This window comes from Peromyscus californicus, unplaced genomic scaffold, assembly GCF_007827085.1.
Source record: "Peromyscus californicus insignis strain IS unplaced genomic scaffold, ASM782708v3 Scaffold_8__1_contigs__length_139910024, whole genome shotgun sequence".
Taxonomy (NCBI): Eukaryota; Metazoa; Chordata; class Mammalia; order Rodentia; family Cricetidae; genus Peromyscus; species Peromyscus californicus.
Genome location: NW_026294606.1, coordinates 1013467 through 1040133, shown reverse-complemented (window position 1 = coordinate 1040133; position 26667 = coordinate 1013467). Strand labels below are relative to the sequence as shown.

General features: G+C 43.3%; 1 protein-coding gene across 1 annotated transcript in view; it reads right to left on the bottom strand.

Moving 5' to 3' along the window:
• Positions 1-8359: 8359 nt before the first annotated feature.
• Positions 8360-26667, bottom strand: part of Hsd17b3 (hydroxysteroid 17-beta dehydrogenase 3) — a 34530-nt gene continuing 16222 nt past the window's right edge. Inside the window, exons 3-11 of the mRNA XM_052728046.1 lie at positions 23539-23614; positions 21998-22105; positions 20585-20652; positions 16799-16834; positions 12862-12896; positions 11612-11693; positions 11404-11469; positions 9195-9344; positions 8360-8470 (exon numbers count right to left, since the gene is read on the bottom strand). Of these exons, the coding sequence (XP_052584006.1) occupies positions 8360-8470; positions 9195-9344; positions 11404-11469; positions 11612-11693; positions 12862-12896; positions 16799-16834; positions 20585-20652; positions 21998-22105; positions 23539-23614 (732 nt within the window). The remainder of the gene's footprint in view (positions 8471-9194; positions 9345-11403; positions 11470-11611; positions 11694-12861; positions 12897-16798; positions 16835-20584; positions 20653-21997; positions 22106-23538; positions 23615-26667) is intronic.

Genomic DNA, 26667 nt, shown 5'->3' with positions numbered 1-26667 from the left:
AAGGAAGAAATAAAGAAAGAAATTAAAGATTTCCTAGAATTCAATGAAAATGAAAGTACAACATACCCAAACTTATGGGATACTATATGGCTCTAAATGCACACATAAAGAAGACAGAGAAATCCCATACCAATGAATTAACAGCACAACTGAAAGCTCTAGAACAAAAAGAAACAAACTCACCCAGGAGAAATAGATGCCAGGAAATAATCAAATTGAGGGCTGAAATCAACGAAATAGAAACCAAGAGAACAATACAAAAAATCAATGAAACAAAGAGTTGGTTCTTTGAAAAAATCAAGATAGACAAACCCCTAGCCAAATTAACCAAAAGGCAAAGAGAGAGCACCCAAATTAACAAAATCAGAAATGAAAAGGGAGACATAACAACAGACAATGAGGAAATCCAGAGAATCATCAGGTCATACTTCAAAAACCTGTACTCCACAAAAATGGAAATTCTTGAAGAAATGGACAATTTTCTGGATAGAAACCACATACCAAAATTAAATCAAGACCAGATAAACCATTTAAATAGAACAATAACCCCTAAAGAAATAGAAACAGTCATCAAAACTCTCCCAACCAAAAAAAGCACAGGACCAGATGGTTTCAGTGCAGAATTCTATCAGACTTTCAAAGAATAACTAATACTAATACTCTTCAAATTGTTCCACACAATAGAAACAGAAGGAACACTACCAAACTCTTTTTATGAGGCTACAATTACCCTGATACCCAAACCACACAAAGATGCAACAAAGAAAGAGAATTACAAGCCAATCTCCCTCATGAACATTGATGCAAAAATACTCAAAAAAATATTGGCAAACTGAATACAAGAATACATCAAAAAAATTATCCATCACGACCAAGTAGGTTTCATCCCAGGGATGCAAGGATGGTTCAACATACAAAAATCTGTCAACGTAATACACCATATAAACAAACTGAAAGAAAAAAACAACATGATCATCTCATTAGATGCTGAAAAAGCCTTTGACAAACTCCAACACCCCTTCATGATAAAGGTCTTAGAGAGATCAGGAATACAAGGAACATTCCTAAACATAATAAAGGCAATTTACAGCAAGCCAACAGCCAACATCAAATTAAATGGAGAGAAACTCAAATGATACCACTAAAATCAGGAACAAGACAAGGCTGTCCACTCTCCCCATATTTATTCAATATAGTACTAGAAGTTCTAGCTAGAGCAATAAGACAACAAAAGGAGATCAAAGGGATACAAACTGGAAAGGAAGAAGTCAAACTTTCACTATTTGCAGATGATATGATAGCATACATAAGTGACCCCAAAAATTCTACCAGGGAACTCCTACAGCTGATAAACTCCTTCAGTAAAGTGGCAGGATACACGATCAACTCAAAAAATCAGTAGCCCTCCTATACACAAATGATGAAAGGGCTGAGAAAGAAGTCAGAGAAACATCACCCTTTACAATAGCCACAAATAATATAAAATACCTTGGGAAAACACTAACTAAACAAGTGAAGGAACTTTTTGATAAGAACTTTAAATCTCTAAAGAAAGAAATTGGAGAAGACATCAGAAAATGGAAGGATCTCCCATGCTTATGGATAGGTAGGATTAACATAGTAAAAATGGCAATCTTACCAAAAGCAATCTACAGATTCAATGCAATCCCCATCAAAATCCCAACACAATTCTTCACAGACTTGAAAAGAAAAATACTCAACTTCATATGGAAAAACAAAAGACCCAGGATAGCTAAAAGAATCCTGTATGATAAAGCAACCTCTGGAGGCATCACCATCCCTGACCTCAAGCTCTACTATAGAGCTATAGTAATAAAAACAGCTTGGTACTGGTATAAAAACTGACATATGGACCAATGGAATTGAATTGAGGACCCTGACATTAATCCACACACATATGAACACCTGATTTTTGACAAAGAAGCCAAAACTATACAATGGGGAAAAAAAGTATCTTCAACAAATGGTGCTGGCATAACTGGATGTCAATATGTAAAAGATTACAAATAGATACATATCTGTCACCATGCACAAAACTCAAATCCAGCCGGGTGGTAGCGGCGCACGCCTTTAATCCCAGCACTTGGGAGGCAGAGCCAGGCAGATCTCTGTGAGTTCGAGGCCATCCTGGTCTACAAAGCGAGTTCCAGAAAAGGTGCAAAGCTATCCAGAGAAACCCTGTCTCAGGGAAAAAAAAAAACAAACTCAAATCCAAGTGGATCAAAGACCTCAACATAAATCCAGTTACACTAAACTTAATAGAAGAGAAAGTAGGAAGTACTCTTGAAAGCATTGGCACCAGAGACCACTTCCTAAATATAACACCAACAGCACAGACCCTGAGCACAACAATTAATAAATGGGACCACTTGAAACTGAGAAGCTTTTGCAGAGCAAAAGACGGTCAATAAGACAAAAAGACAGCCTACAGAATGGGAAAAGATCTTCACCAACCCCACATCTGACCGAGGATTGATCTCCAAAGTATATAAAGAACTCAAGAAATTAGACATCAAAATACTGAACAATCCAATTAAAAAATGGGCTAAAGAACTAAACAGAGAATTCACAAAACAAGAATCACAAATGGCTGAAAGACATTTAAAGAAATGCTCAACATCCTTAATCATCAGAGAAATGCAAATCAAAACGACTCTGAGATACCGCCTTATACCTGTCAGAATGGCTGAGATCAAAAACACTAATGACAGTCAATGTTAGAGAGGATGTGGAGCAAAGGGAATACTCCTCCACTGTTGGTGGGAATGCAAGCTTGTACAACCACTGTGGAAATCAGTATGGCTGTTTCTCAGAAAATTAGGAATTGAACTACCTCAAGACCCAGCCATACCACTCTTGGGCATATACCCAAGGAATGCTGATTCATACCACAAAGATACATGCTCAACTATGTTCATAGCAGCACTATTTGTAATAGCCAGAACGTGGAAACAACCTAGATGCCTGTCAACTGAAGAATGGATTAAGAAAATGTGGTCCATATACACAATGGAGTACTACTCAGCAGAGAAAAACAATGACAGCATGAAGTTTGCAGGCAAATGGATGGAACTAGAAAAAAATCATCCTGAGTGAGGTAACCCAAACCCAGAAGGACAAACATGGTATGTACTCACTCATAAGTGGATTCTAGATACAAAGTAAAGAACAATCAGACTACAACCCACAGAACCATGGAGGCTATATATATAGCATGGGGGACCCTAGGACGACTGTGGCTTATAATAAGTTTTGGTTTTACTCAATTACTGAGCAAGCCTCAATGAAACATTTCACTATTAAGATAAGAATTTATACTGTATCAAGCTGATAATAGAAAAATAAATAAATTAATTAATTTTAAAAAAAATAAAAAGAAAAGAAAAATTTGAACTATTAAAAAACAAACAAACATATTTTACTAAAGTAAAAAAAAGGGGGAACTAGGGACTCATCATTCCTCTCCACATTCTATTCTTTCCCTTGTTTTATATATTTTAAATTTTTTATCAGTGGATTCTGCTGGAGTATCTGCTGCAGATAAGCACTGGAGGGCTCCTGTTGCAAATCATCCTCTGGTGCGATGGAAGGATCTTTCTACTGGCACTTGGAGGAGACCTGATCTGGTGTTGGTGTGGGCCCAGGGTTCTGTTTGTGTCTTTCCTCAGGACAATGAGGTTCCTCTTTGGATTCCTGAGTGCTGTGTGCACCCTGTGACTGCTGCTGAATCCCAACATGGCAGAGACCTATTGGGCCTTCATGAAAAACTTTCCCCTTCTGATACCAATGGGGATTGAGAGCCCAATATGGCCAGCTTTGGCAAGCATTAACGTAAGCCTAGGAACTGTAGCCATGCGGTTGGATTCTCCAGAAGGTAATGTATGGTAACTGCTTTTTCAAGTATGTTTGAGAACGTGTCACCCAGACACCTTAGAGATTAAGGATAACCCTGAAGGTCACTGACCTCCATTTGTTAACAGCATGCCAGCTAAGCCTTTTCATTTTCACAATCCTCTTCAAGCTGGTGTAGGACCTACTTTTCAGGAGTGGCTCTGTGCAACATTTATTGGCCTCCTGAAATTCATTTAGCCCCGCTTTGAAGATACCTTAAAATTTATGAGCCTGAATGTAGCCATTATAAGACCATTAGTTCTGCTCCTTGTGTGCTGCCTGTTTTTTCTTTATGATTCTTAGTTGTTCTTTTGCAGAGCTGCCAGCTTAAGTTGTGCTGGGATCAAGAAAAATGGGCCTTGGCAGTTCGTGTTCCTGGAGTTGGATCCATGCCAGTGGATGTCCACACACCCCAGAAGAGAATTTGACATTGCTGCTGCCGTTGTTGCTGTTATAGCAGTGGTGGCCTCCGCTGCTACTGTTTCTGGGATTACCATTTCATAATTGCTTACTACCGCTAGCACAGTGGAGATCCAGGCAGTAAAAGTAGCTACCACAGTTAGTTAATCTTTTATTCTATTGGGCATGATAAATTTAATTCAATAGTTATATACATTTTTATTGGCTTTGAAAGTTATAAATTTATAAACTCAAGTTCCATTTACCTTTGGGATACCATCTTACAAGGACTCCAATTTGCAGTAAGGTTCGTTAAGGAAGGGAATGGCTCAGTTGCCTTTAGCCTACTGGCTATGGGTAAGTTAGGACTTCTGTTGGTCTTTTCTGTGTCGAACACACAGATTGCAAGCCCAGTGCCACTTTGAGATCTTTGGCAGCAGTAAACTCTGCAGCTCACACACGATTAAGCCTGTATGATAATGAGTATTCAGAGACAGTTAATGCCTGGGGGGCGTTCACCAACCTAAGACAGAGCGCCTGTGTGGCCTGGGCAGACGTCTTCATGACAGGTAAGGTGACCTGCTGATGTCCCACGCAACCTAAGTCAGAAGCTCATTTTTTAGTAAAAGGGGGACCTGTAGGTCCCTGGCCCCCGTTTTGGGTAACTGTTGCCTTGCTTGCTGACCTTGACCTTGATATCCTCCCTATGCTAATTCCCTGCCAGGTTCCACCCTCCTAAATGCTTAAGGGAAGATCCTTGTCTGTGTATCCTGCATAATGGGCGTTAACAGCTTAGATGCAAGTTTGTAAAACATCCATAGCGAACTTCTGCCCTCTGGGGATCTCCCATTGTGCTGGAAGCCTGTATTTAAGACCTTCTCCCTCCTTCAATAAATGGCATTCAGCATTAAATAAATAAATAAATAAATAAATAAATAAATAAATAAATAAATAAATGTTTCCAAGTATGGGTTGTTCTTGTGACTGTGTACAGTTTGAACTCATATGAACTTTGCTCATATGACCTTGCTTAACCCTTAGAGTGTAAATTGTCTGGTGCTCTGAATAAAGTTGACTATTACATAAGACTTTAATGAGGACTATTGGGGTCCAGCCCCTTGATAGCCCTCTCCCAGGGTCTGTGGAAAAATCTACAAGCAGCTGAAAATATAATCTTAGACAATATTAAATGAATCTATGTATATGAAATTCTTTTTTTTAAGATTTTATTTATTATACATACAGTTTTCTGCCTGCATACCAGAAGAGGGCATCAGAACTCATTACAGATGGTTGTGAGCCACCATGTGGTTGCTGGGAATTGAACTCAGGACCTCTGGAAGAACATCCAGTGCTCTTAACCATTGAGCCATCTCTCCAGCCCCCTGTATACGAAATTCTTTAGTCCATTCACTTTATTCATCTGAGTCAGTTCTCTCTCCACACAGCTTCTATTCTGCTCTCATGCCTAGCTCCTTTCTTGCTGGATTTCTCTCTACATTTATCTGCTGTTCCCTCTAAATGCTATCTTAATTCCTTCATCTTAGTTCTGCCCCATCTAGGTTCTCATCCATCTAGTTCTTTCTCATCTTAGCTCCTCTCCCATCACCTTCTCTCTCATCCTGTTCTACCTCATCTTGCTCTTCCCCACCTTGGCTCTTCCTCATCTTCCTCTTTCTTCTAGTCCTTCAATCTAGTTCTCTTCCCATCTAGTTCCCTCTTCTTCCTCTAATCTCATTCCCCTCAAGTCGCTGAGGTTTACAGTTATATACACATGCAATAGCAATGCTCTGGCTAAGGCAAGGTCACCAGACTTGAATTTCCTCAGGGTCAAAATGGGGGAACAATAAGATCCACACAAAGGAGCAGTAATTGCCAGACATCATCTGCAACCCAAAAGGGAAGTGACTGATGGGGAATAGAATCAACTGAGGGCTAAATTCGGTTAATATCTGAGCAAAAGGGGATTTTATGTGCTCAACTATATTCTTAGAAGTGGTTAGTTAGGCAGAGGCAGGCGGATCTTTGTGAGTTCAAAGCCAGCCTGCTCTACAGTGCGAGATCCAGGAACGGCGCAAAGCTACACACAGAAACCCTGTCTCAAAAAAAAAAAAAAAAAAAAAAAAAGAAGTGGTTAGTTAAAGTGTTAGAAGTCTATCAGTGATGAGTGAAAATAAAACTGCCTTATTTTCCTTTGGCCCCTTATCTGTCCAAGCTAGCTTGGCTACTGTGGTTTTCTGGCAGGGCGGGGGAATGCACTCGGTGGCTGGGCAGCCTGAGTCAGCTTAATATATCTGTAAGTACAAACCCTTTAGTTCTGAGTTAATAGTTAAAGGTAGATCTAAAACTAGAGATAAGACTTTGGAAAGGGAAAAAGTTAACCTTAATTAGCACATCTGCCAGGCCTTCTCAAACAGATAGTCTGGATGTTTAAGTCTGTTCCTAGATAGTACAGAGGTATGTCTGATAAGATACTTTCATCCATCCAGGAATGGTCCTGGCCGGATGCTGCAAATGACAATGAGTACAGGGAGGCTTGAACTGGAGCTCTGGCTATGTATAGCTGTCAGCACAGAAGGTTATCTAAATATTCCATTAGTAGAGAGGAAATGATGCCCAATAAATGATGGAAAAGCTACAATAGCACAGGAGAAATTCATAGCAGGAAATGGCTAATAATCAAAAGCCAATATCACCAAGACTCCTTGAGCCTTGCCCTCATCCTCTGGAAGAGTTCTCAACTCCTCAAGGTAAAGCTTTGTCATAATCAGCTGAATTCCTACTTCATACATTTTTTTGTGGCTTGCAGCAAGACTTTAGTCCACCTCATTTTTAGGTCTGCTGATGACAAAATTCTGAGTGGTTGCCAGCCTGGGCAGGACTGGAGATAACTCAACAACAGTCTGCTTTCATAGATTCATCCTCCAACTCTGTGTCTCTGGTTGGTCTGGAACTTGCTGTGTAGACCAGTCTAACCTCAAACTTATGGAGGTGTTTCCACCTGTCTCCCGGGTGCTGGGATGACAGGTGTGCACCAACATGCCCAAATGTGTGTTTGTTTTAGGACATTTTTCCATATGTATGTGTATGGTGAGTGTATATGTGTATGAGTGTTTGCATGTGCATGTGGATATGCAAGCAATTCTGTGGACATATCAACCCAGAGTTGATTGTGGGCATCTTCCTCGATTACTTTCCACTTTATTTATTGAAGTAGGGTCTCTTGCTGAACTCAGAGCTCACCAATTCTGACTAGTGTAACTGTTCAGCTTCCCTGAGGATCCCCTGTCTCAGCCTCCTGGGTATTGGAGATATAGGCAAGCTACCAAACCTACCTGGCTTTTGTGTGGGTTGTGTGCATTCAAACCCCAGTTTTTGTGCTTGTTCAGCAAGTACTTTATCCACAAATCCATCTCTCTAGCCTCAGAGTCTTAAAACTTCCTTTTGCATTTTTATCTTTACCAGCACAACCTTACATAGACTCAAATATGAATAAAAACCTGGTGCTCTCGTTGTTGAAATGAAGGGGTTTGGGGAAGACACACTGGCTTGAACCAGCTATTGCCCCAACACTTCCCCCATCCAGTTTCTTGGGTCTGTGAGAAGCCACATTTAAAAAACTGTTCTGGGCCCACAGCGGTCCTGGTAGTTTAGCGGCCTCAGGTATTGTCTGAGTTTTGAGTTCTACACACGGCTATAAAGCGACCCTCCAGGTAAGACCTTTCTCAATATTCTGAGACTCGGGGGTTTCTTTTCAGCACATTTATTACCTTTACAGGGCTTCTTTTAGCATTACCCTTAATGCCAGCTTTCCTTTTATAGAAAATACACCCTTTTACACCCCAGCTTTTTCTGAGATCTCCAGACTCAAACCACTGTGCACTATGTGCAGCAGGCTCCCCACTTCAGCAAGTGAAGGGTGATGTGCTCCTCTGGCCACTACCACCAATGAAGAGATCTAGATCACTCTCTTAACACCCCCTCCAGCACTACCCCCACCCTAGCCCTACCCCCCATCTCCCATCTCCCACTACCACCCCCACCCCCACTATCTGTTGCTGATGTTGCGCTTCAGGTAATCTGAGTAGTGTGTTAGGAGGAATCTCTGGAAGGTGCTGCTATAGAAGACTCTGGAAGGGATCAGGTTCAGAAATATTGCCTGGAACAGAAAAATATGAGTGTCTAAGACAAGAGCAGAGCAAAGAAATTACAACTTAGACAGCCCAGAGTCAGTCATTTAAGGATTGCTTTTTCTGACTACTATGGTCAGGCCAAGTGGTTCTATGTTTAAGGTCTTGTGATACTTTGCAACAGTGAACTTTTTAGTCACCCAAGCTGTCCCTTTAAATGCCCTCTGACCATCCTGATAGGATCATTCTGAAGGACATGCTAAATCAAGAGAACTCACTCTGTGCTGACCACCCCACTATACCTCTTTTTTGCCCTATGACGCACTTGCTATTCCTTCCTGAAGCCCCATTTCCCAGGTGGCTTTGTACTCTTTCTACCATGCTTCCTTCCCCGTTTACTCACAGCTAAGGAAAAATGTTTCTTGAGAGGCCCAACTTTACTGAAACACATAGCCAAGGGAGGTGGGAGTCACTGCATGGGAGATCCAGGTGTTCCTGTTTTTCCTCCCCAAGAACTCCCAAGAGCCACTAAGTGGAACCATTCTAAGTGGAGCCTTAAGGTTATTTATAGGCTGAGCACACAGGCCTCAATTCTTAACTGCTTCCCCTGGCTGTACTGCAGCAAGCTGACCCTGTGAGCTTGCTGTGAGAGAAAATGGCTGACTGTCCCACTAGCAAGAAATAGCAAGCCCCACCATGCCCATGATTTTGGCACAGCCTTCCTCCCTTGCTTCAAAAGAAGTCATCAATTACCAAGATTTCATGAGCAAGACAGCCACAGGTTTCAGCTCCAATCGTGACATATCTCAAGGACTCTTTAACAAACTCATCGGCAGTCTTGGTCACCATGTTGGTATTTAGATACTTTGTCATTGGAGTTGAGACAGCATAAGGAGTCAGCACCTGCAGAGAAAAATAAAGAACATGACACAGAACTATATAGCCCAGCAGAGAATGAGGCACGAACACATGTCTCACCATCCATCCCCAGCTCCTATCTGCCTGTGAAATGTTCTAAGCTCCTTGATAAAAGACACAAAGCTGGCACAAAACTAGAGAGCAGGAGGTTTGATTGCTCAAGATGAGGCCTAAACTGCTCATCTCAAGGTGCTCAAATGCCCTTCAGAGCACACGGGGCAACTGGGAGACTCAGCAAATGAAAGTGCAGATAACAGGTAGAACTGAAGTTCAGGGAGGGCTGGGGACGAGCTCAGGAGGAGAGTCTCTGCACGAGGCCCAGAGTTCAATTCCAGCATGGTGTCACAAACAAAAGGAACTCACGACTCAAGTTCAGACAAGCATAAATCATTCAGCATAATTATGTCTCAAGTATCACACTGAATGGACTTACACTAGAAAGTCAATCAGCCAGGAGTGGTGGCACACACCTTTAGTCCTACGGCTGAGGCAGGGGAATTGAAAGGCCAAGGCCAACTGGGTTACTAGTAAAACTGTCTCAACAGACAAATTAATCCACATTCCTTTGAAGATCAAATTTAATTACACACCCTATATTAAGTCTGGCCACACTAAATGACTGAGGTTCTGTGTTGTTTTTGTTTGTTTGTTTGTTTTGTTTTTGTCTTTAGAGACAGGGTTTCTCTGTGTAGTTTTGGTGCCTGTCCTGGATCTCACTCTGTAGACCAGGCTGGCCTTGAACTCACAGAGATCCACCTGGTTCTGCCTCCCAGTGCTGGGATTAAAGGCGTGCGCCACCACTGCCTGGCCTCTGTGGTTAACTAGTGGCTGGCTCTGCCCTCTGATCTCCAAATAAGCTTTATTTGTCAGAACACAAACAAAATATCATACAACACTGAGGCTTAATTTAAACAAGTTACCCAGTATTGCTTGGGGAGCAAGAGACAACTGAGGATATGCTAATGTGAGACAACTAAGGTTGTCCTCAGAACCCCTACACACGTGCACACATACATACTCACTCACACACAACATGCACATACATACATACCCATTCACATACACACACGTATTCATAGTCATACCTGCTCATACATATAAATGCCCACTCACACATGAACATGCACACACATATATACTTGCTCACACATGAACATGTAACATATATCCACACATGCATATAACACATGTGTAAAAAAATTTTAAGTGTGCCTATTTAATCTCTAATAGTGTGTCCTAAAACTCCTTCCCAGACTGTACTACTAAACATGGCACATGAAAATCATTGATACCCCAGCTACCCTACTGTTCACCCCAGGGATGGCAATGACAACCTATTTTAGTTAAGTAGTCTCCACAATGGCTCTGTTCCTCCTCCCATTGCCCAAGGACCAAAGTGTTGGGTATCCATAACTCATCACAGGTAAACCCCACCCCAGGGAAGATCCTTCCTCCCTTAGTCCCAGCATGGGTCAAGTGCCCAGCTTCCTTTTGTTCCTTCTCCATATATCAAAGAGGAACCAATAGTCAGACCAGACCTCATTGTCTGCTCCAATACAGCACTTGCAGCAAAGGATCCACAGCATTTCTCCCCAGACATCTCATGTAGCTCAGGCTAACCTTAAACTTGCTGTGTAGTAAGGATCACCCTGCACTCCTGATCCTCCTGCCTCCACCCACTGAGGGCTGAGATTACAGGCATGCACCACCACATCCATTTTTATACAGTGCTGTAGATGAACCTCAGGGCTTTGTGTATGCTAGGCAAGCACTCTACCAATTGAGTCACATCCCCAGCCTTCTGCAGCATTTTTGAGCAACTGCATCCATACTCAATTCTCCTCTCCAACCAACACCCAGGATGAAGGGAGGCCCCAGAAATCTCAGCAGCAGGAGGGTTGTAGAGGAAGCAGTTGGCCTGGTCTTGGTCAGGGGAACTCAATAGCATCTCTAACCCATCTTTACATGAACAACCAGGGATGATAGACTACCAACCACCTAGGCAAGGTTCCCACTCGGGAAGGCCCAAAATTGTCCACTTCACCTGGATAATGATTCCTTTAGCTCTGTATTCCACATGCAAGGCCTTGGAAAACGTGCACACAAAAGCCTGCAGTGAGAGAGGAAACACCTCAGGTCCTGGAGTTTACTTCCTCCTGCCCTTGCAGACAGGCCCCTCAGGTTCCCAAGAGTACCACAGACTCTTCCTTTTCGGAGGAAGAAGGGAGAGACTTGGGTAACTTGTCACTCACCTTGGAAGCCGAGTACAGGGCATACAGAGGCCAGGGACAAAGGGCTATCCCAGAAGAAATGTTCAAGATGAGGCCTTTCCTCCTGAAAGGCAGAAGAACAAAGGCTGCATTGTTGGCTGCTCCATCACACTCCAATAAAGACACTTGAGGGCTGGGCTGTTGGAACCCAACCTCTAGGTTTCCACAGTTCATGAGAGGTGGTTTTACAAGAACTGTGAGGGAAGCACTTCCCAAGATCTCAAAGAGGACACTGTGTGGTGATGTCACTCTGCAGTCATGCTTGGTACTCCAAACAGGAGCTCTGCTAGGTCAGTCGGTTCCCTGCCAAGCTATGAAAAGCCAAATTGGCTCAGACAAGAGGAAAGGAGGGAGAGGCTGTCCAGTCTCAATGGGACCACATGCCCTGGGTCCCTTCGGTCACAGTAGGACATGTGCCATGTAGTGGAATCCATCTTAGATGGGATGCGCTTCACTCTGACATCCGTATGCTCTTCAGGGCTCTTACTTATATCTTTTGAAATTCAATGTTTTTTGTTTGTTTCATTTTTGAAAAATATTTATGTTGCTATATAGTCCAAGCTAGCCTCAATGTTACCATGGAACCTATATTAGTCTTGAAGTTGTGGTGATCCTCCTGTCTCAGCCCCCCCATTACTGGGAGATATTCAATTATCTTTAATATCCCTAGCTAGACGCCTGGAGTGGGGTGGCAAGAAACCAAAAATTAGAATACAAAGCCACCCCCTTTTTACGCTAGAAAAATTAAACTATCAACTATTTGCTCTTAATGATTAATAGGTGATGAAAACCAGCCCCTAACATGTGTTGTAATAGAGTGACCCAAATACAGATTATTAGAGAGACTGAGAAGGGGCAGTTTCCAGGGAAATGGAGTGCTCATTCTGACAGAAGATGGAATTCACAATAAAAAAGGACATAGTCTTGACCTGAGGCCAACTTGCTTCTTTTATGTTCAATATAAGTTAATTTTCTTTGAAAGCCAATGTATTTTGAAACAGCTGTTCTCAATCTCCCTCTAAGATATGTTACACTTGACCTTCACATATGCACATGTATGTGAAAAGCTGACCTGGCCTTCCCCCATAATCACTGTGTTCTGTCTTCATAGGTTTTAACCATCAACTGAAGCAGCAACTCAGCCCCCTCCACCACCACTAAGTCCCCAAGCAAGGTGGCTGCCAAGGCAGGAAGGCCACCTTGCTTCATGCTTCTTCTGTGAAAGGCCTTACCTTGATTCCATGTGTTTGAGAACAAGCTGTGTCATCTGTAAGAGAAGGCCAGGGTTAAGCCTTGAAAAAGCAACTAAGTAGCAATGAACAGGGTCCTTGGAGGATGTTAGGAAAGCTTAATCTTCCCAAAAGACCTTGAAAGTTGCTGGCAACTCTGGAGGCCATTCTGGCAACCTGAGACTCTGGCTAGAAGCCACAGCAAGCAACCTAGACAGATGGCAAACTAATCCAACAGCCTTTGGTTTCTTTCCCGTAAAGTCTCACTGGAACAATAGGGATTGGCTTCAGGTGGTAGGAGCGATATCTGAATTCTCAAGGTCGTCCCCATACCAGGGATAAAGGAAGAGTATGCCAGCCATCACACACCTCACCCATGAGTTGGAATTGGGAACTATCAGAACACTGAATGAGAATCTAGCATCTCCTAGACATCTCAATTGAGCCTACTCAGCACAGGTCTTCAGAAGTGGGCAAGAAAAAACAAGGAGACCAATGGCCACAGATGCAACGTGCCCATGTGCCCGCATTGCCCAGGGACACTGCAGCAGCTTCTAGAGAGACTCTCCTGTCACTGTACCCATCACATACACCAGGCCTCTGGGTCAGTCCCAGAGAGCCTCCACATGTTCCTCCTATGGGTGGGGCTATGACAAGGAAGACTCAGAACTCTGTAAAGTTCTGCCTCTGCTTCCGAGGGAAGTGAGAGAAGGATGAGAGACCAGACTGAGTCCACATTAAACTACATACACATAAACACACACACACACACACACACACACACACACACACACACACACACACACACTCCGGGGGCACCACTTGCATCTTTTCGGACACCCTTGAACATCCTCAGTGTCTCTCATGTGAGCTCACTAGTCTTGATGGGCGAATGATCTCAGTTACACAGACAGTACTGGACACCATCTGTTCCACCTCAAAGTTCCCATGTCTAGCCTCTGTGATGGTTCATCTTCATCATCAGTTTGATGTGAGCTGGAGTCACTTCTATGAGAGAGTTTCCAGAAATGTTTAAATGAGGAAGGCAGACCACCCTGAGTGTGGGTGGCACTATCCCTTGGGTTGATAAAAAGGAGAGAGGAAGCTAAGCACCAGCTCTCATCACTTTCTGCCCCTGACTTTGGACACAATGTGACCAGCCCCATGGCCCCCTCCATCGTGCTTTCCTGGGACTGATGCACTGTACCCTCTTTCCTCTCTCAAGATGCTTCTCTCTCTCTCTCTCTCTCTCTCTCTCTCTCTCTCTCTCTCTCTCTCTCTCTGTGTGTGTGTGTGTGTGTGTGTGTGTGTTGCATGTACCTATACTCACAGAGGCCAGAGGAGGACACTGGAAGTCTTCCTCTGTCCCTCTTCACCTTATTTCCTCAAGACCGGGCCTTTCACTGAACCTAGTGGCTGCTTGCTTACTAGGCCAGAAGCCAGCAGGCCCCAGCAATCCTGCCCCTGCTCCCCAGCACTAGGGTTACAGACATGTACAGCCACAATCAACCTTTTTATGTGGGTGCTAGGGATCCAAACACAGGTCTCCCCTGCTGAGCCACTTCCCCAGCCTCTTTTGCACAGTAACAAGAAAATTAACTATAAAGTCGACTCTCCCAACTTCAAAGCCCTTCTCCGCCCTTGACCAGCAAGAGTGTATACTTGCTTGTACACACTGCTCCTAGACAGCATCTTTGAAATACTTAAGAGATGCTGATCATGCTTCCAGCCAGCCAGGCTAAAGAGGGCATGGTATGTTTAGAAGCTGAGCTTTAATTTATTTTCTTTGTTGCTTAGGGAATTTAGTGTCCATGATATACAAAACTTTTTAAAAATACAAATCAAAGCATTTCTTCACTAAAGGATTCAGAAGGCTGTCAAATCCCTTTGGGGAAACCTAGATGATCAAACAGTCTAATAGTGGAAGATTAGTGTTTAAAATAATGTAAAAATACTTTAATGGTAAGTCTTCAACAACAGTTGAACACATAAACCTTAAAGCCACATCAGCTGGGAGCTTTAAAAAGTCACCGACTGCTCAGCACACGAAATCTGTGAGCACTCAATAATAACCAAGCAGGAAGCTGTAACATGCCAGTGTGCTAACAGAAAAACAACCAATGATGAAGTAACTACTGGCCGTTCAGCTTTTCCACCTGAAAATAACTGCCTGGAGAGAAAGGCACTGACCAGCTTCCCCTCCTGACATTAGAAAACCAGTGCTCCACAGACATTTCATGTTTCAGCCCCTGAAACTGAACTGCCCCACACACCCCAACAACCTGAAATCAGAATTCCTACCTCACACCTCCCCACACAGTACAATTGCCTGCCAAGAGAGATCAACAGGGCTACCATATACAGTTGTGAACTTCATGGATGAGCTAGATGCCCAGCTGCGGGGTGAGCATAGGCAGAAAGCTCAGAGCTCATTCACTAGCTGTGTAGTGTGGTAGAGGTAGAGGGCTCTATGTGCTCAGAAGAAACACTTTGTTCACTATGTCACATGGAGCCTGGCTGTGCCCATTCTTAAGTAGTACCTGTTTCTAAGAAGTCTTTCCGGAGGAGACAGACGCCCTTTTCTTCTTCACACGAAGGCATAAATGACTAGCTTTGAGGGAATCATGGCATAAATGACTCTGCACCTGAACCAAACCAAAGGACCTAAGAGCTCTACCTAAGACATTGCTTCGTCCAATACTGCTTGTGTGTCTCTGTGTGGTTGTGCATGGCATGCACGCGGAAGTCAGAAGAACTTCAGAGTCCTCAGGCACCTTCCATCTTTTGTTTGAGATAGGTTGAGAAGTTCTCATTGGCGGAGACCTCACCATGTGTGTCATGCTAGCTGACTCACAAGTTCCCAGGGATCTACCTGTCTCTGCCTCCTGTCTCACCATCACTGGGATTATAGGCACATAACATCATACCTGGGGTTTGAATTCAAGACCTCATGCCTGCAAGGTAACTAACAGAGCTATCTCCCCAGCTGCTCCATCTAACACTCTTGTAACAGGTGCAGAATTGGAAATTCAAGATGCTTGGAAAGCTTGTCCTGTGATGTTCAACTAATTAGCTGCTGAGCTGAGCTTAGAACACAGTACAACACACACACACACACACACACACACACACACACACACACACACACATCTGTGGAGGGTGCATTCTAAAATCTTGAGTAGATATGATGCCTGAAGCCAACATAGTCTATAAGTCTAACTCATAAATTAGACATAAGAGATTAATGACTAATAATAAAATATAACAATTATAATAGTACACCCTAGTAAGAGTTATGTGATTGTGGTCTCTAGTCTCTTTCTTAAAGTAGAGAATCTTCCTTTTAGCATTCTGGAACCATGGCTAACCACAAATAATTAAACCACAAATAACAAGAGATTAATGGGCTGGAGACCTGGCTCAGAGGTCAAGAGCAATCATTGCTCTTTCAGAACCCACGTCAGGCAGCTCACAACCACCTGTAACTCCAGCTCCAGCGGATCTGACACAGATGCCATTCAAGTGCACCTACCCACACGCAGGTGTACATGTGGGACTAGAAAACCTAGTCCACAGATGACTTTGAGCTCAATTCAACAAATACTGAACAAGAAACACCCAGAAAACCCAGGCCCTCTGTCATCTCTCCTAACATAGTGAATGTCCTTCTCTTAGAGACAACTAAATGTTTCTTAAAATATGAATTTTTAGGGAATTGCTTTGAAATCCTGAGGAAGTGTTGGCATCTTCAGGCCTGGTGCATTCTGAATGCAAAAACAGTGTTCAGATACTGGAGAGAATGAACCTCTCTCTCTCTCTCTCTGTTTTCCTGATGAGAACAGAATAAGACATCCTGTGGTTAAGAACAGTTTGATTTCAGTTCAAGGAATGCTTCAGCCTCTGTGTTTTAATGTGTTTAGCACACGAGTTCATCACATACCTTGACTACAGAGGTGATGTTGCAGTGGATGAGGCTCTGCAATAAATAATCAGACACAAGTCAGCCCAGTCCTCGGAGAACTGTCCTGGGAATAAGTTGGTGCTAATGAAGCATTGGATGGGCAAAAGCTGAGTCCCTCTAGCTCCATTACATGCTCAACCTGCATTCTGGCTCCTAGCTAAGGTTCAGTGACATCGTTCTGTGGTGCTACCCATATGTGAGCCTCGGCAGAAGGAGAGTTGCCTTGAAAATTTGGAACAGAATAGAATCATAGGTGTTAAAGGAAGTTACATATGGTCCCTGATCTCTAGTGGTTGAGCCAACTTCTGATTAAGCAAAAAGCAGTGTACATACAATAGAAATCACACTTAAAATTTTGAATGTATAGTTTCTCCAGGGTAGTGGCATGTGGTATGATATACTTCTGCCATGCTGGACCTTGACTGCATTGCAGTCAGCCTCTCTGCCCCGAGAAGCAACCCATCCTTCTACAGTATGCCATGTCTGGAGCTGGGTTGGCCAAGAGGTTAGATGTCTTGAGCCATTATTTTACTTATGATATTTTCAACTACAGATAGACTTATTGGGAGGAACCTCATCATCATGGAAGACAGTGTTGAATTTCCAGCTAGACAAAAAGGGTCAGCACAGTGGGTTTTAGAAGACAACAACATGGAAGATAAAAAAAGGAAACAGTCGGATAATACAAGATGGAGGTTCTGGACTAGAGAAGAGGAAAAGAAAATGGTAGTGAGGCAGGCCAGCATAGGGATGACTTAGCAACCTGGGACCACGGCTTGGGTTTTGTACACAACCCTTTCCTAGTAATGCACTTATTAGCCTGGGACTCCCACTTGAATGGGCTGCAAGCACACCTGCTCCACATAATGAAATATGTTACTCCTTAACAAGCCTTTGGTGACTTAGTTTCCACTCAGGTATGTTCCGAGATACATCTGGGATAGAGAAATTGGTTATGGATGCATGTACAGTAACTGAGTGAGTTTTTAGGGGAAAGCCACTATTGGCCATTTTATGTCTATGTATAATTCAACGTGCATATGATTAAAATCAGATGCAACATGGGAAAGTACATATAGTGTGGAAAGTTTTACATTATCCAAGCCTGTCAATCAAAACAGAGAACTTCTTGAATGATGCCCCTTAGGATCCACCTCCTCCTCTCCTTAACCCCATAAATGAAGCTCCAAACATGGCCAGTCTTGAGTACTCCAACTCAAGGTGCTGGCTGTACTCTTGCAGCATACTTGATCTGCACTATTGATTTCTTCTCATCTGTGTGCAGTTCCTCAATTGTTTTCTGTTTGTTTGTTTGAACAACAACCTGGAAACACCAGTAACTGTCCAGACAGTAATTCCCTCAGGAACGCTAGAATCATCTTACCCAAGGCAGAGAGAGGAAAAGAGGTAGGCGCAGACACCAGCACAAATGCAGACCTCAAGAGAAGCATGATAACAGGAGCTGCTGAAGAGAAAGACAGACTTGAAACGGAGTGTGAGACGGAGAGCACACTTGGAGAGGGTGTTGAAAGGCTAAGTAGCAATGTCCCAGTGACCTGGTGTCCTAGAGAGTCGCCTGAGAAAGAGTCTCAGCTGAGGATTGAACAGGTCGGATGGCCCTGTGGGCATGTCTGCAGGTATTGTCTTGAGTGATGACGATGGGAAAGGTCTCAGCACACTATGGGCAGAACTATCTTTAGGCAGGTAGTCCTGGCCTATATAGGAAAGCTAGCTAAGCAAGAGCCTGTGAGCGAGCCAGCCAGCAGGCAGCATTCTTCCAAGATCTCAAGTTCCTGCCCTGACTTCCCTTGATGATTGGACTGTGACCTGGAAGTATAAGCCAAACAAACCCTTCCCCCTGCACAGGTTGCTTTTGGTCAGAGTGTTTTACCACAGCAACAGAAAGGAAACCAGGATACTTGGCATTATAGGCCAAGCACCCGACACAGTACTTAAAAGGACCGCAGGGACACCTACAGAACTGAGGCGTGGAAGCGTAAAAGCCTACCCAGACACCACCTCAAAGGTCGGGGCTGTGGGGAGGGTCAGTAAACAAGTGCCTTTAAGGGCTATCAATACCTTTAAAAAATTCTTCTCCAGCCCTACAACGGCAACTGTGAGTCTGACCTCTCTGGAGTTCTAGTGCCTCCAGCTGCAGTCTGAGCCATGTGCGGTGAGCCCTCAACATTCACAGACTCCACATCCTTGGGTTCAACTAACTAAAGATCAAAACCCTTCAAAAGCACACCTTCCTGAGGTGTGATTGGCTGCTGGTGGGGTCGGGGTATCATTTCTTCTCAGTAGTATAGCCACTGATAAATTGTCCATGCCTCAGGAAATGGCGACCCACTCACGCTCACACAAGCAATCCTAATAAAACTCATTGGCTTGTTAAAGAAGAAGAAGATATGACAATGTCTTCTGTTTATAACATGGCCATCAGACTCCTGAACTCACAGAAGCTGTGGTTGCCTGCACATGATCAAGCCAGTCCACATTCCAGTGTGTAGTGCCGAGGGGCTAATGAGTCCCCAGCCCACGCTGAGGAGTTATTGACATGATGGCTTCTGGGAGAGGGAGAAGTGGTTTTCTTTAAGGGTGTAGCCCTGTTAGGTCAACCATGCTCCAATGGACGGTTCCACACCCTTGAGTACGTGGGCAGCACAAAAGGATTCTGTGTCATTTAAAGAAGATATAAAGTAGGAAGGGGTGGGAGGGTTGAGAAGAATCTGGGAGAAGTTAAGTAAGGAGTGGAGGGAGAACAGTTCCCAAGAATTAATAAAAATACTGCATTTAAATTTTTATTTATTATTTATTTATTTATTTATTGGTTTTTTGAGACAGGGTTTCTCTGTGTAGTTTTGCACCTTTCCTGGAACTCCCTCTGTAGTCCAGGCTGGCCTAGAACTCACAGAGATTCACCTGCCTCTGCCTCCCGAGTGCTGGGATTAAAGGCGTGCGCCACCACCGCCCGGCTGTATTTAAATTTTTTAATGAAAGTAGGAAGGGACTTACTGGGGAAGAAGGATTCCAGAAGTAAGAGAGAAACAGAAGGGAGCAGAGATACATCAATACATGTAAGAAATTGTCAAAGGGCAAACTTTAAAATTCAAATAAAATTTTAAATTGTCAAAGAAAAAAATTTTATAAAATAAATTTAATTAATTTAAATGATTTTAAAAAACAGTAACATCTGTACTGAACATGTAGAGACTTGAATGGCTTTGTTTTTATTCTGTAAACACTATGCCTAACTGTTCTCACACATTTACATCACATTAGAGATAAGTTACCCAGAGGAAGACGCATACAGCCAGGCAGTGAAGTATGATGCCATTTTATGAGGAACTTGAAGGCTCAGGGACTTTGGTATCTAAGGGAGACGACATGCTCAGATGCCGAGAGATGTCTAGACTTCCCTATCGCTGAAAGTTGGCTACATCTCATCACCTAGGAAGACAGAAACAGCCAAGAGCTGGCTGCTCCCATGACACTAGAGCTATGAATTTGTTGGGCAGAATTCCCCTTTCATGAAGCAGAGCACAGAGTCCCAGAAGCACGGGGTAGTGATCAGAAAGTTTTTTGATGGATAGAGATGAAAAGGCACACACTCTGCATTGAGTTCTAAGGTGAAAAGAAAAATATCAAGACAGTCACCATGCAGTCTGGCCTGACCTGGCTCCCATTTCTCTTCTATGAGTCCTGGTGATCAAGACAGGGGTCCATACCCTTCATGACAAGCAGACACAAAGGGAAGAAGCTCACCTGGATCTCCCCAGGAGTGTTCAGGAAATGGCTTGGGAGCAGGCTGGGGAGCATTCCAACATTGTTGACTGGCAGAAAGAGGCAAAGCAAAGGGTGTCAGAACAGGTGGGAAATCTTCCTACAGAAACATGTACAAAATGATTTCTGTATATGGGTGCTTATTGCAATATGATTTAATAACAAAAAGGGAGGTGGATGTAGGCTAGGGAGATGACTCATTAAATAAAGTGACCATTGCACGAACATGGGGACCTGAGTTTGATCCCCAGCACCTAAATTAAGATAGAAAAGAAAGAAGGGGGAGGGAGGGAGAGAAGGAGGGAGAGAGAGAGAGAGAGAGAGAGAGAGAGAGAGAGAGAGAGAGAGAGAGAGAGAGATGAAGAGTAATAGAAGAAGATGTTTGACATTGACCACTGGCCTCCATAAGTACAGGCACACACACACACACACACACACACACACACACACACACACACACACTATGGTTATCTAGAATTTAAACACATTAGGAAACAACACTTGTGATACAAGGTTTTTGGTTTTTAGCTATGCACCTGAGGATAAGAACTTTCGATCCTCTTCCTTCACTTCCTGCGTACTTGACTATTAGAGATGTGTACTGACATGCATAAGACATGTAAGGTGCTGGAGATGGAACAAGCCCTCACCAGCCAACCTGCACCTCCAGCTCTGTGTTTCTGGTTTAATGCTATAAAACAATAAGTAGGTGCAACCCCAGTTTTGAAAACCCCATTTGTACCTGGAAGGATATGATGCACCAAAACGCTGTTGCAAGTTTGGAGGGCTTTAAGAAATTTGTCCTTGTGTCTGTTCATCCTTTCCAATTTTTTTCTACAATGATGTATTTTTATTTGTGAAAATGTAATTATGGCTAAAATTTTAAGGGAACTTTAAAATGCAAGTCTTACTTTCTCCTCTGTAGTGCTGACAGTGCACCCTGTGTGTGATCGCAAGATGTCTATAAATACAGAAGAACATCTTGATTTCTGAGTAAAAAGTAAAATGTTCTGTATTTATATTTTTTTAGTCTGTATTTGTGTGCAAGTATGCATGCATACGTGTGTGTGTGTGTGTGTGTGTGTGTGTGTGTGTGTGTGTGTGTACATGTATGCCATGAAACGTGTGTGGCAGTCAGAGAACAACTTGAAGAGCTCAGTTCTTGCCTTCCACCACATGGATCCCTATGATTGAACTAAGTCGTCAGACTTGGTGGCAAGTGTCTGTGTGCATCAGGCCATCTCACCAGGCCCCTTCCAAAAGGGGCTTCCATGTTCAGTTTAATACTACAACATAGTTGTGGGTTTTGTCCAAGCTATCGTAAAATAAAGTGTCACTAAGGTGATTATCATACTTATATGTAATACCAAGATTTGCGTTTTTCAATTTACTTACCTAAAATTCCAATTTCTAATCCTTTAAGTTCTTCTTTAATATCATCATAGATGTCTTCTTTGGTAAAATCTGCTTGTATAATCTTCACACGGCTTCTAGTGGTCCATTCTGTATGGGATACCACAGGTATTTCTAGTAAGCATGAGTAAAATCATCCCTCTTGACCATGAAGTCCTCAGCATTAACATAGATTTTTGTGGGACTGAGGAGATGGTTTAACAGTTAAGAGTACTTTTTTTCTCTTACGGGAGACCCAAGGCTGGTTTCCAGCACCCACATTAAGTGGCTCACACCCCTGTAACTCTGGCACAAGCCACTAAGTGATTGACATAAACTCAAGTTTGGGCCCCTGGAGGAGGGCTGAAACACCATCTGATACTTTCACAGCTCAGCAGACTCAGGTCTCCTCAGCATAGATACAAGTATCCTTTGCATGTGTCCTGTGCTCCAGAATCTATGTACATGGTAGCTTGTTCCCCTACAACACTCTTCTTCCATTTTCCAGAGCAGCAAATTGAGGATAAGTGTAGCTGACTAACTTGTCCAAGGAACCTATTCTTCACTCCTTCCAAGTTTAGTGCCTTGTCAGCTGTTCTGTGCTGACTTACCCAGTGAAGGCATCTGCAGGCAGCAGTAATAGCTGCAGGTAGAGTGTCTCAGTCTCTCTCAGAAGTACCTTAGCTTTGTGTCTAGACACAGCTCATCTGGATCAAGCAATCATGAGACATAGTGTGAGAGTCAGGGATCCTTTACTGTAAAAGACATGACTTGCTTTCCAATAACATGACAAAAAGCACATTTTACACCATGAGGAAAATGCTCAAAATACCTTGGTGCTAATCAGAGTGACTCCTAATATCCAGGTGCAGAACAAAAGCCAAATTCATCAGTTCAAGGGCACTGAGCCTCCACAGTGAGAATGCAGAGCCCCCACCCCCACAACTTTCTTCTATTCCGAACCTCCCCCAAAGGAACAAGGCTGGCCCAGAACAGCCTGCTGTGGTTTAAAAAGTCTTCATAACTAAAGACTCACACCTTTGCCTTGATACTTCAGATAATTACTAACTTAATAATTATTAAAATTGAATACCTAAAAAAAGCATTATGGTCATTTTCACTAAAAATAATCTAAACAATTCAAAACAATAAAATATCTGTAAAAGATGTCTTTTAGGGTTGTTATGTATAACATAACATGGCATGGCAGCCCTGAGTCGTATCTTTTTTCCTTTTCTTAACCTGATGACCATCAGTTAGCATTTTCTCACCCTCACCATTTCTGGCTTTGAAGGGAGGGACAGAAGCTAAGAGGCAGCTGGGGCTCTGGCTGAGCAGGCCTGATTCTGAGGGTGAAGGCCCAGAGAGAACTCCTCCTCCACCAGGCCACAGAATTCAGGTTGGCAGCCTATGCCTTGTACCTCGTCCTTCCCTTGGTATCCGGGGCCCTTCTGTGTACAGCAGATGTGGCGTGAACAGGCAGGACAGTGCCATGCTTGACCAGTTCCATACACACACCTCCCTTGCTGTGTGGGGTCACTCACCAATCTCTTCTGCAATGGCCTGTAGCTTTTCCAGTGTCCGGCTGATAAGTACAACGTTGAGTCCATGTTTGGCCAGCTGCGGGCAGGAATAGAAAGACCAGAAAGAGGCTAAGCGGATGGGAGGCCTTAGAGTGACATACCTAGTTACAGCATGAGTCGCCTGCTTCCTCTGGACTTCTATGTGATGGAGGTTCCTGAGCTATGAGTGAAACGGCCATCATGGATAAGGCTGAAGCCAACACTGTAGCTGTCATAAGTGTTGCTGTGTGCTCATTATATGGCAAGAGCCACTGTGGAGAGTCTTCTTGCACAAGCCTGTCATCTGAGAGCCCCTATCTGAGAATGGTGAGGCTCACTGTAGCCAACTACAAAGTGTGAGGGCTGTAAACCTTACTTTTTGATAAAGACTCTAACTGGACTGGGACTCATCAACTAGGCTTAACTTGCTGGCCAGAAAGCCCTGAGGGTCTACCTGCCCCTGCCTCTCTAGTGCTGGAATCACAAGCATGCATCACATCACCCAGCATTTTCATGTGTGTTCTGGGAATCAAACTCAGGTCCTTGTGCTTTCATGGCAAGCACTTTTATGACTGAGCTATCCCTCCACCACTTTTTAAGTGTTACTAGGAGACCATCAGGGTAGAAGGACTTACATGTGATGCCAGGCTGCCTGGTGCTGTGAGCTCTGGTTCCCTTCTGACAAAGCATCTCAAAGAGCTACAAGGCACCCAGAGACTCAAGATGCATTTCAGAGACTAACAGGACTCCTCTTTCTGGATAGAAAATAATATATGCACTCATTTCTTTATCTTCCTTGGGCTCCATGGAAGCAATTCCACAGGATTGAATTTTACTCTCTGGCAATAAAACAATTCCTTAGTCTCTCAACATGCATTCCCATCCTCCTTCCTTCTTTGGAACACTGATGTGAAACTGTCCAAATCCATCTTCACAAATTGCAATTCATAAGACGCTGATAAAGTCCTTTCACTTTTACAGTTTTTCATCCATTCTTGTCTCAAGACCTGGTACTAGTAAAACACATGTGAGATAGTTTTCAAAAACCTTTTAGTCTTGATCATGTCTTTCTCATGTAGTTGTGAGGGTGGACATTTCAAGAGAGGCGCTAAGGTAGACTAGATCTCATGGGGGCTAGCAGGATGCTCTGTCAGTAAGGTGTTTGCCACACAAGCATGAGGCCCTGAGTGCAAGCCACAGTGCCCATGTGAAAAACCAGTCACAGCACTACCAACAATCTCAGCGCAGGAGAGATGGAAACAGAATTATTCCAGGAGATAACATGTCTAGTCAGTTAGTGAACTTCAAATTCAGTGAAAGACTCTGTCTCAAAAAGGGGGTGGAGGGGCATAGAAAGAGAACAAAGGATATACTCAACATAAATCTCTGGCTTCCACACACACATGCACACACATGAGTATGCACATGAACATTGATTTGCACATACACAAAAATATAATAGATAGCAGATCATAACATGATTTCAGAGACAGAACAAAAAGGCCAATATTTGTGATATGATAAGAATCATACATTCACTTCTTGCATCTAGCTGGTACAGAGCTTCTAGGCTCTTCTCACTTTCTGCATGTTGGAAATGATAAGCGTGTCTTTCCTGTACATGAGAGGATAGGAGCATCATTTCACATGAGACAGAAATTGCAGGAACATCTCCTGCTCATTCTTTGATCTTGGTCCCTCATTCCTGACTCCCTGAGATCCTTGGGATATTCTAAGTACTAGGTGTCTCTCAGCACACCAATGAGTCAGCTGCTGTCTGAAGACCCTAGATAGCTCAGGATCCAGGATAGAAAATTGTGTAACTTTGGAGTGTTTGTGTTATGGCAACAAGAGCAAATGAAAGCAATAAAGACCAACCAAAAGAAAAAGACAGATCTATTAAGTCAATCAAAACCAACATTAAAGCAAGTAAGTATTGTTGGAAATAGACATCATAAAAAGCTAACTCCTGGAGACATACCAGTTCTACTCCTGATTACCTAGATGAAAAGCTTTCCATGGAAGAGTTAGCAGAACAGGAGGTAAAAATGCATGGGCTCAGCTGGAGATTTTAATTGCTGGGTGAAGCAAGTAGACATTTGGTAAGGAAACAGACTATAGAAACCACACAAATAATAAGCTGGCTCCAACGAACCCATACAAACATGAAGCAAGAGTTCATCTTCTGAAAGTTGTCTATGTGAAAAGCCTGAGAAGGGCTGGAGAAAAGGCTCAAATGTTAGAAGCACTTGCTGATCTTCGAAAGGACCTGAATTTGGTCTCCAGCTCTAGGGGATCATTCGGCATCTAAAGGCACCTACACTCAATGGGCACGTATCCCTTCCCCAATGCATAGACATAATTTAAGACTTTAACTTGGGTTGGGGATTTAGCTCAGTGGTAGAGCGCTTGCCTAGCAAGCGTAAGGCCCTGGGGTCAATCCTCAGCTCCAAAAAAAAAAAAAAAACAAAAAAAAAAACAAAAAACAAACAAAAAAAAACCTTTAACTTAAAAAATGTATATACATACATATTTTTATATACATAGACGTATATGTAGATAACAGATGCTCTTCTTAATTGACACATCGTGATTTTAATGTGACATTTCAGTGTGTGTGCACAGAACGCAATGACCACTTTGTGGACTGGCATATCTGACATCTCAGATATAGATCATTTATTTGTGTTTGGATATTCAAAATCCTCTCTCCTATTTTGAAATAATCAATGAAATTTTTATCAAAATTCCTGAACATTGGAAACTCTCAGGCCACACCAGCACCACAGCTGGGGCAAAGAAGCCAGATAAGGAGTGCTGGGTCCCAGCTCTTTCTAAAGCCATTAGCCCAGGTGCCCTTCTCTGCCCCAGAACTGAGGGCAGGAGGGGTGTTGGTACAAAGAGGAAATGAGCCTTAACAGCCACCAACCAGGCAGGAAGTGAGAAAAGACTCCAAAACACCTCTCCTACAGGCAGCCCAAGGGCCTACACAACAGTCCAGGATGTCGGGCTCTTCATCCCTGAACAGCTGGCCCAGGCACATCTGTGGGAGGCAGCAAACACGCCAGGCGGGGAGAAGCCATCAGGGAAAAGCCTCCAGAGACCACATTT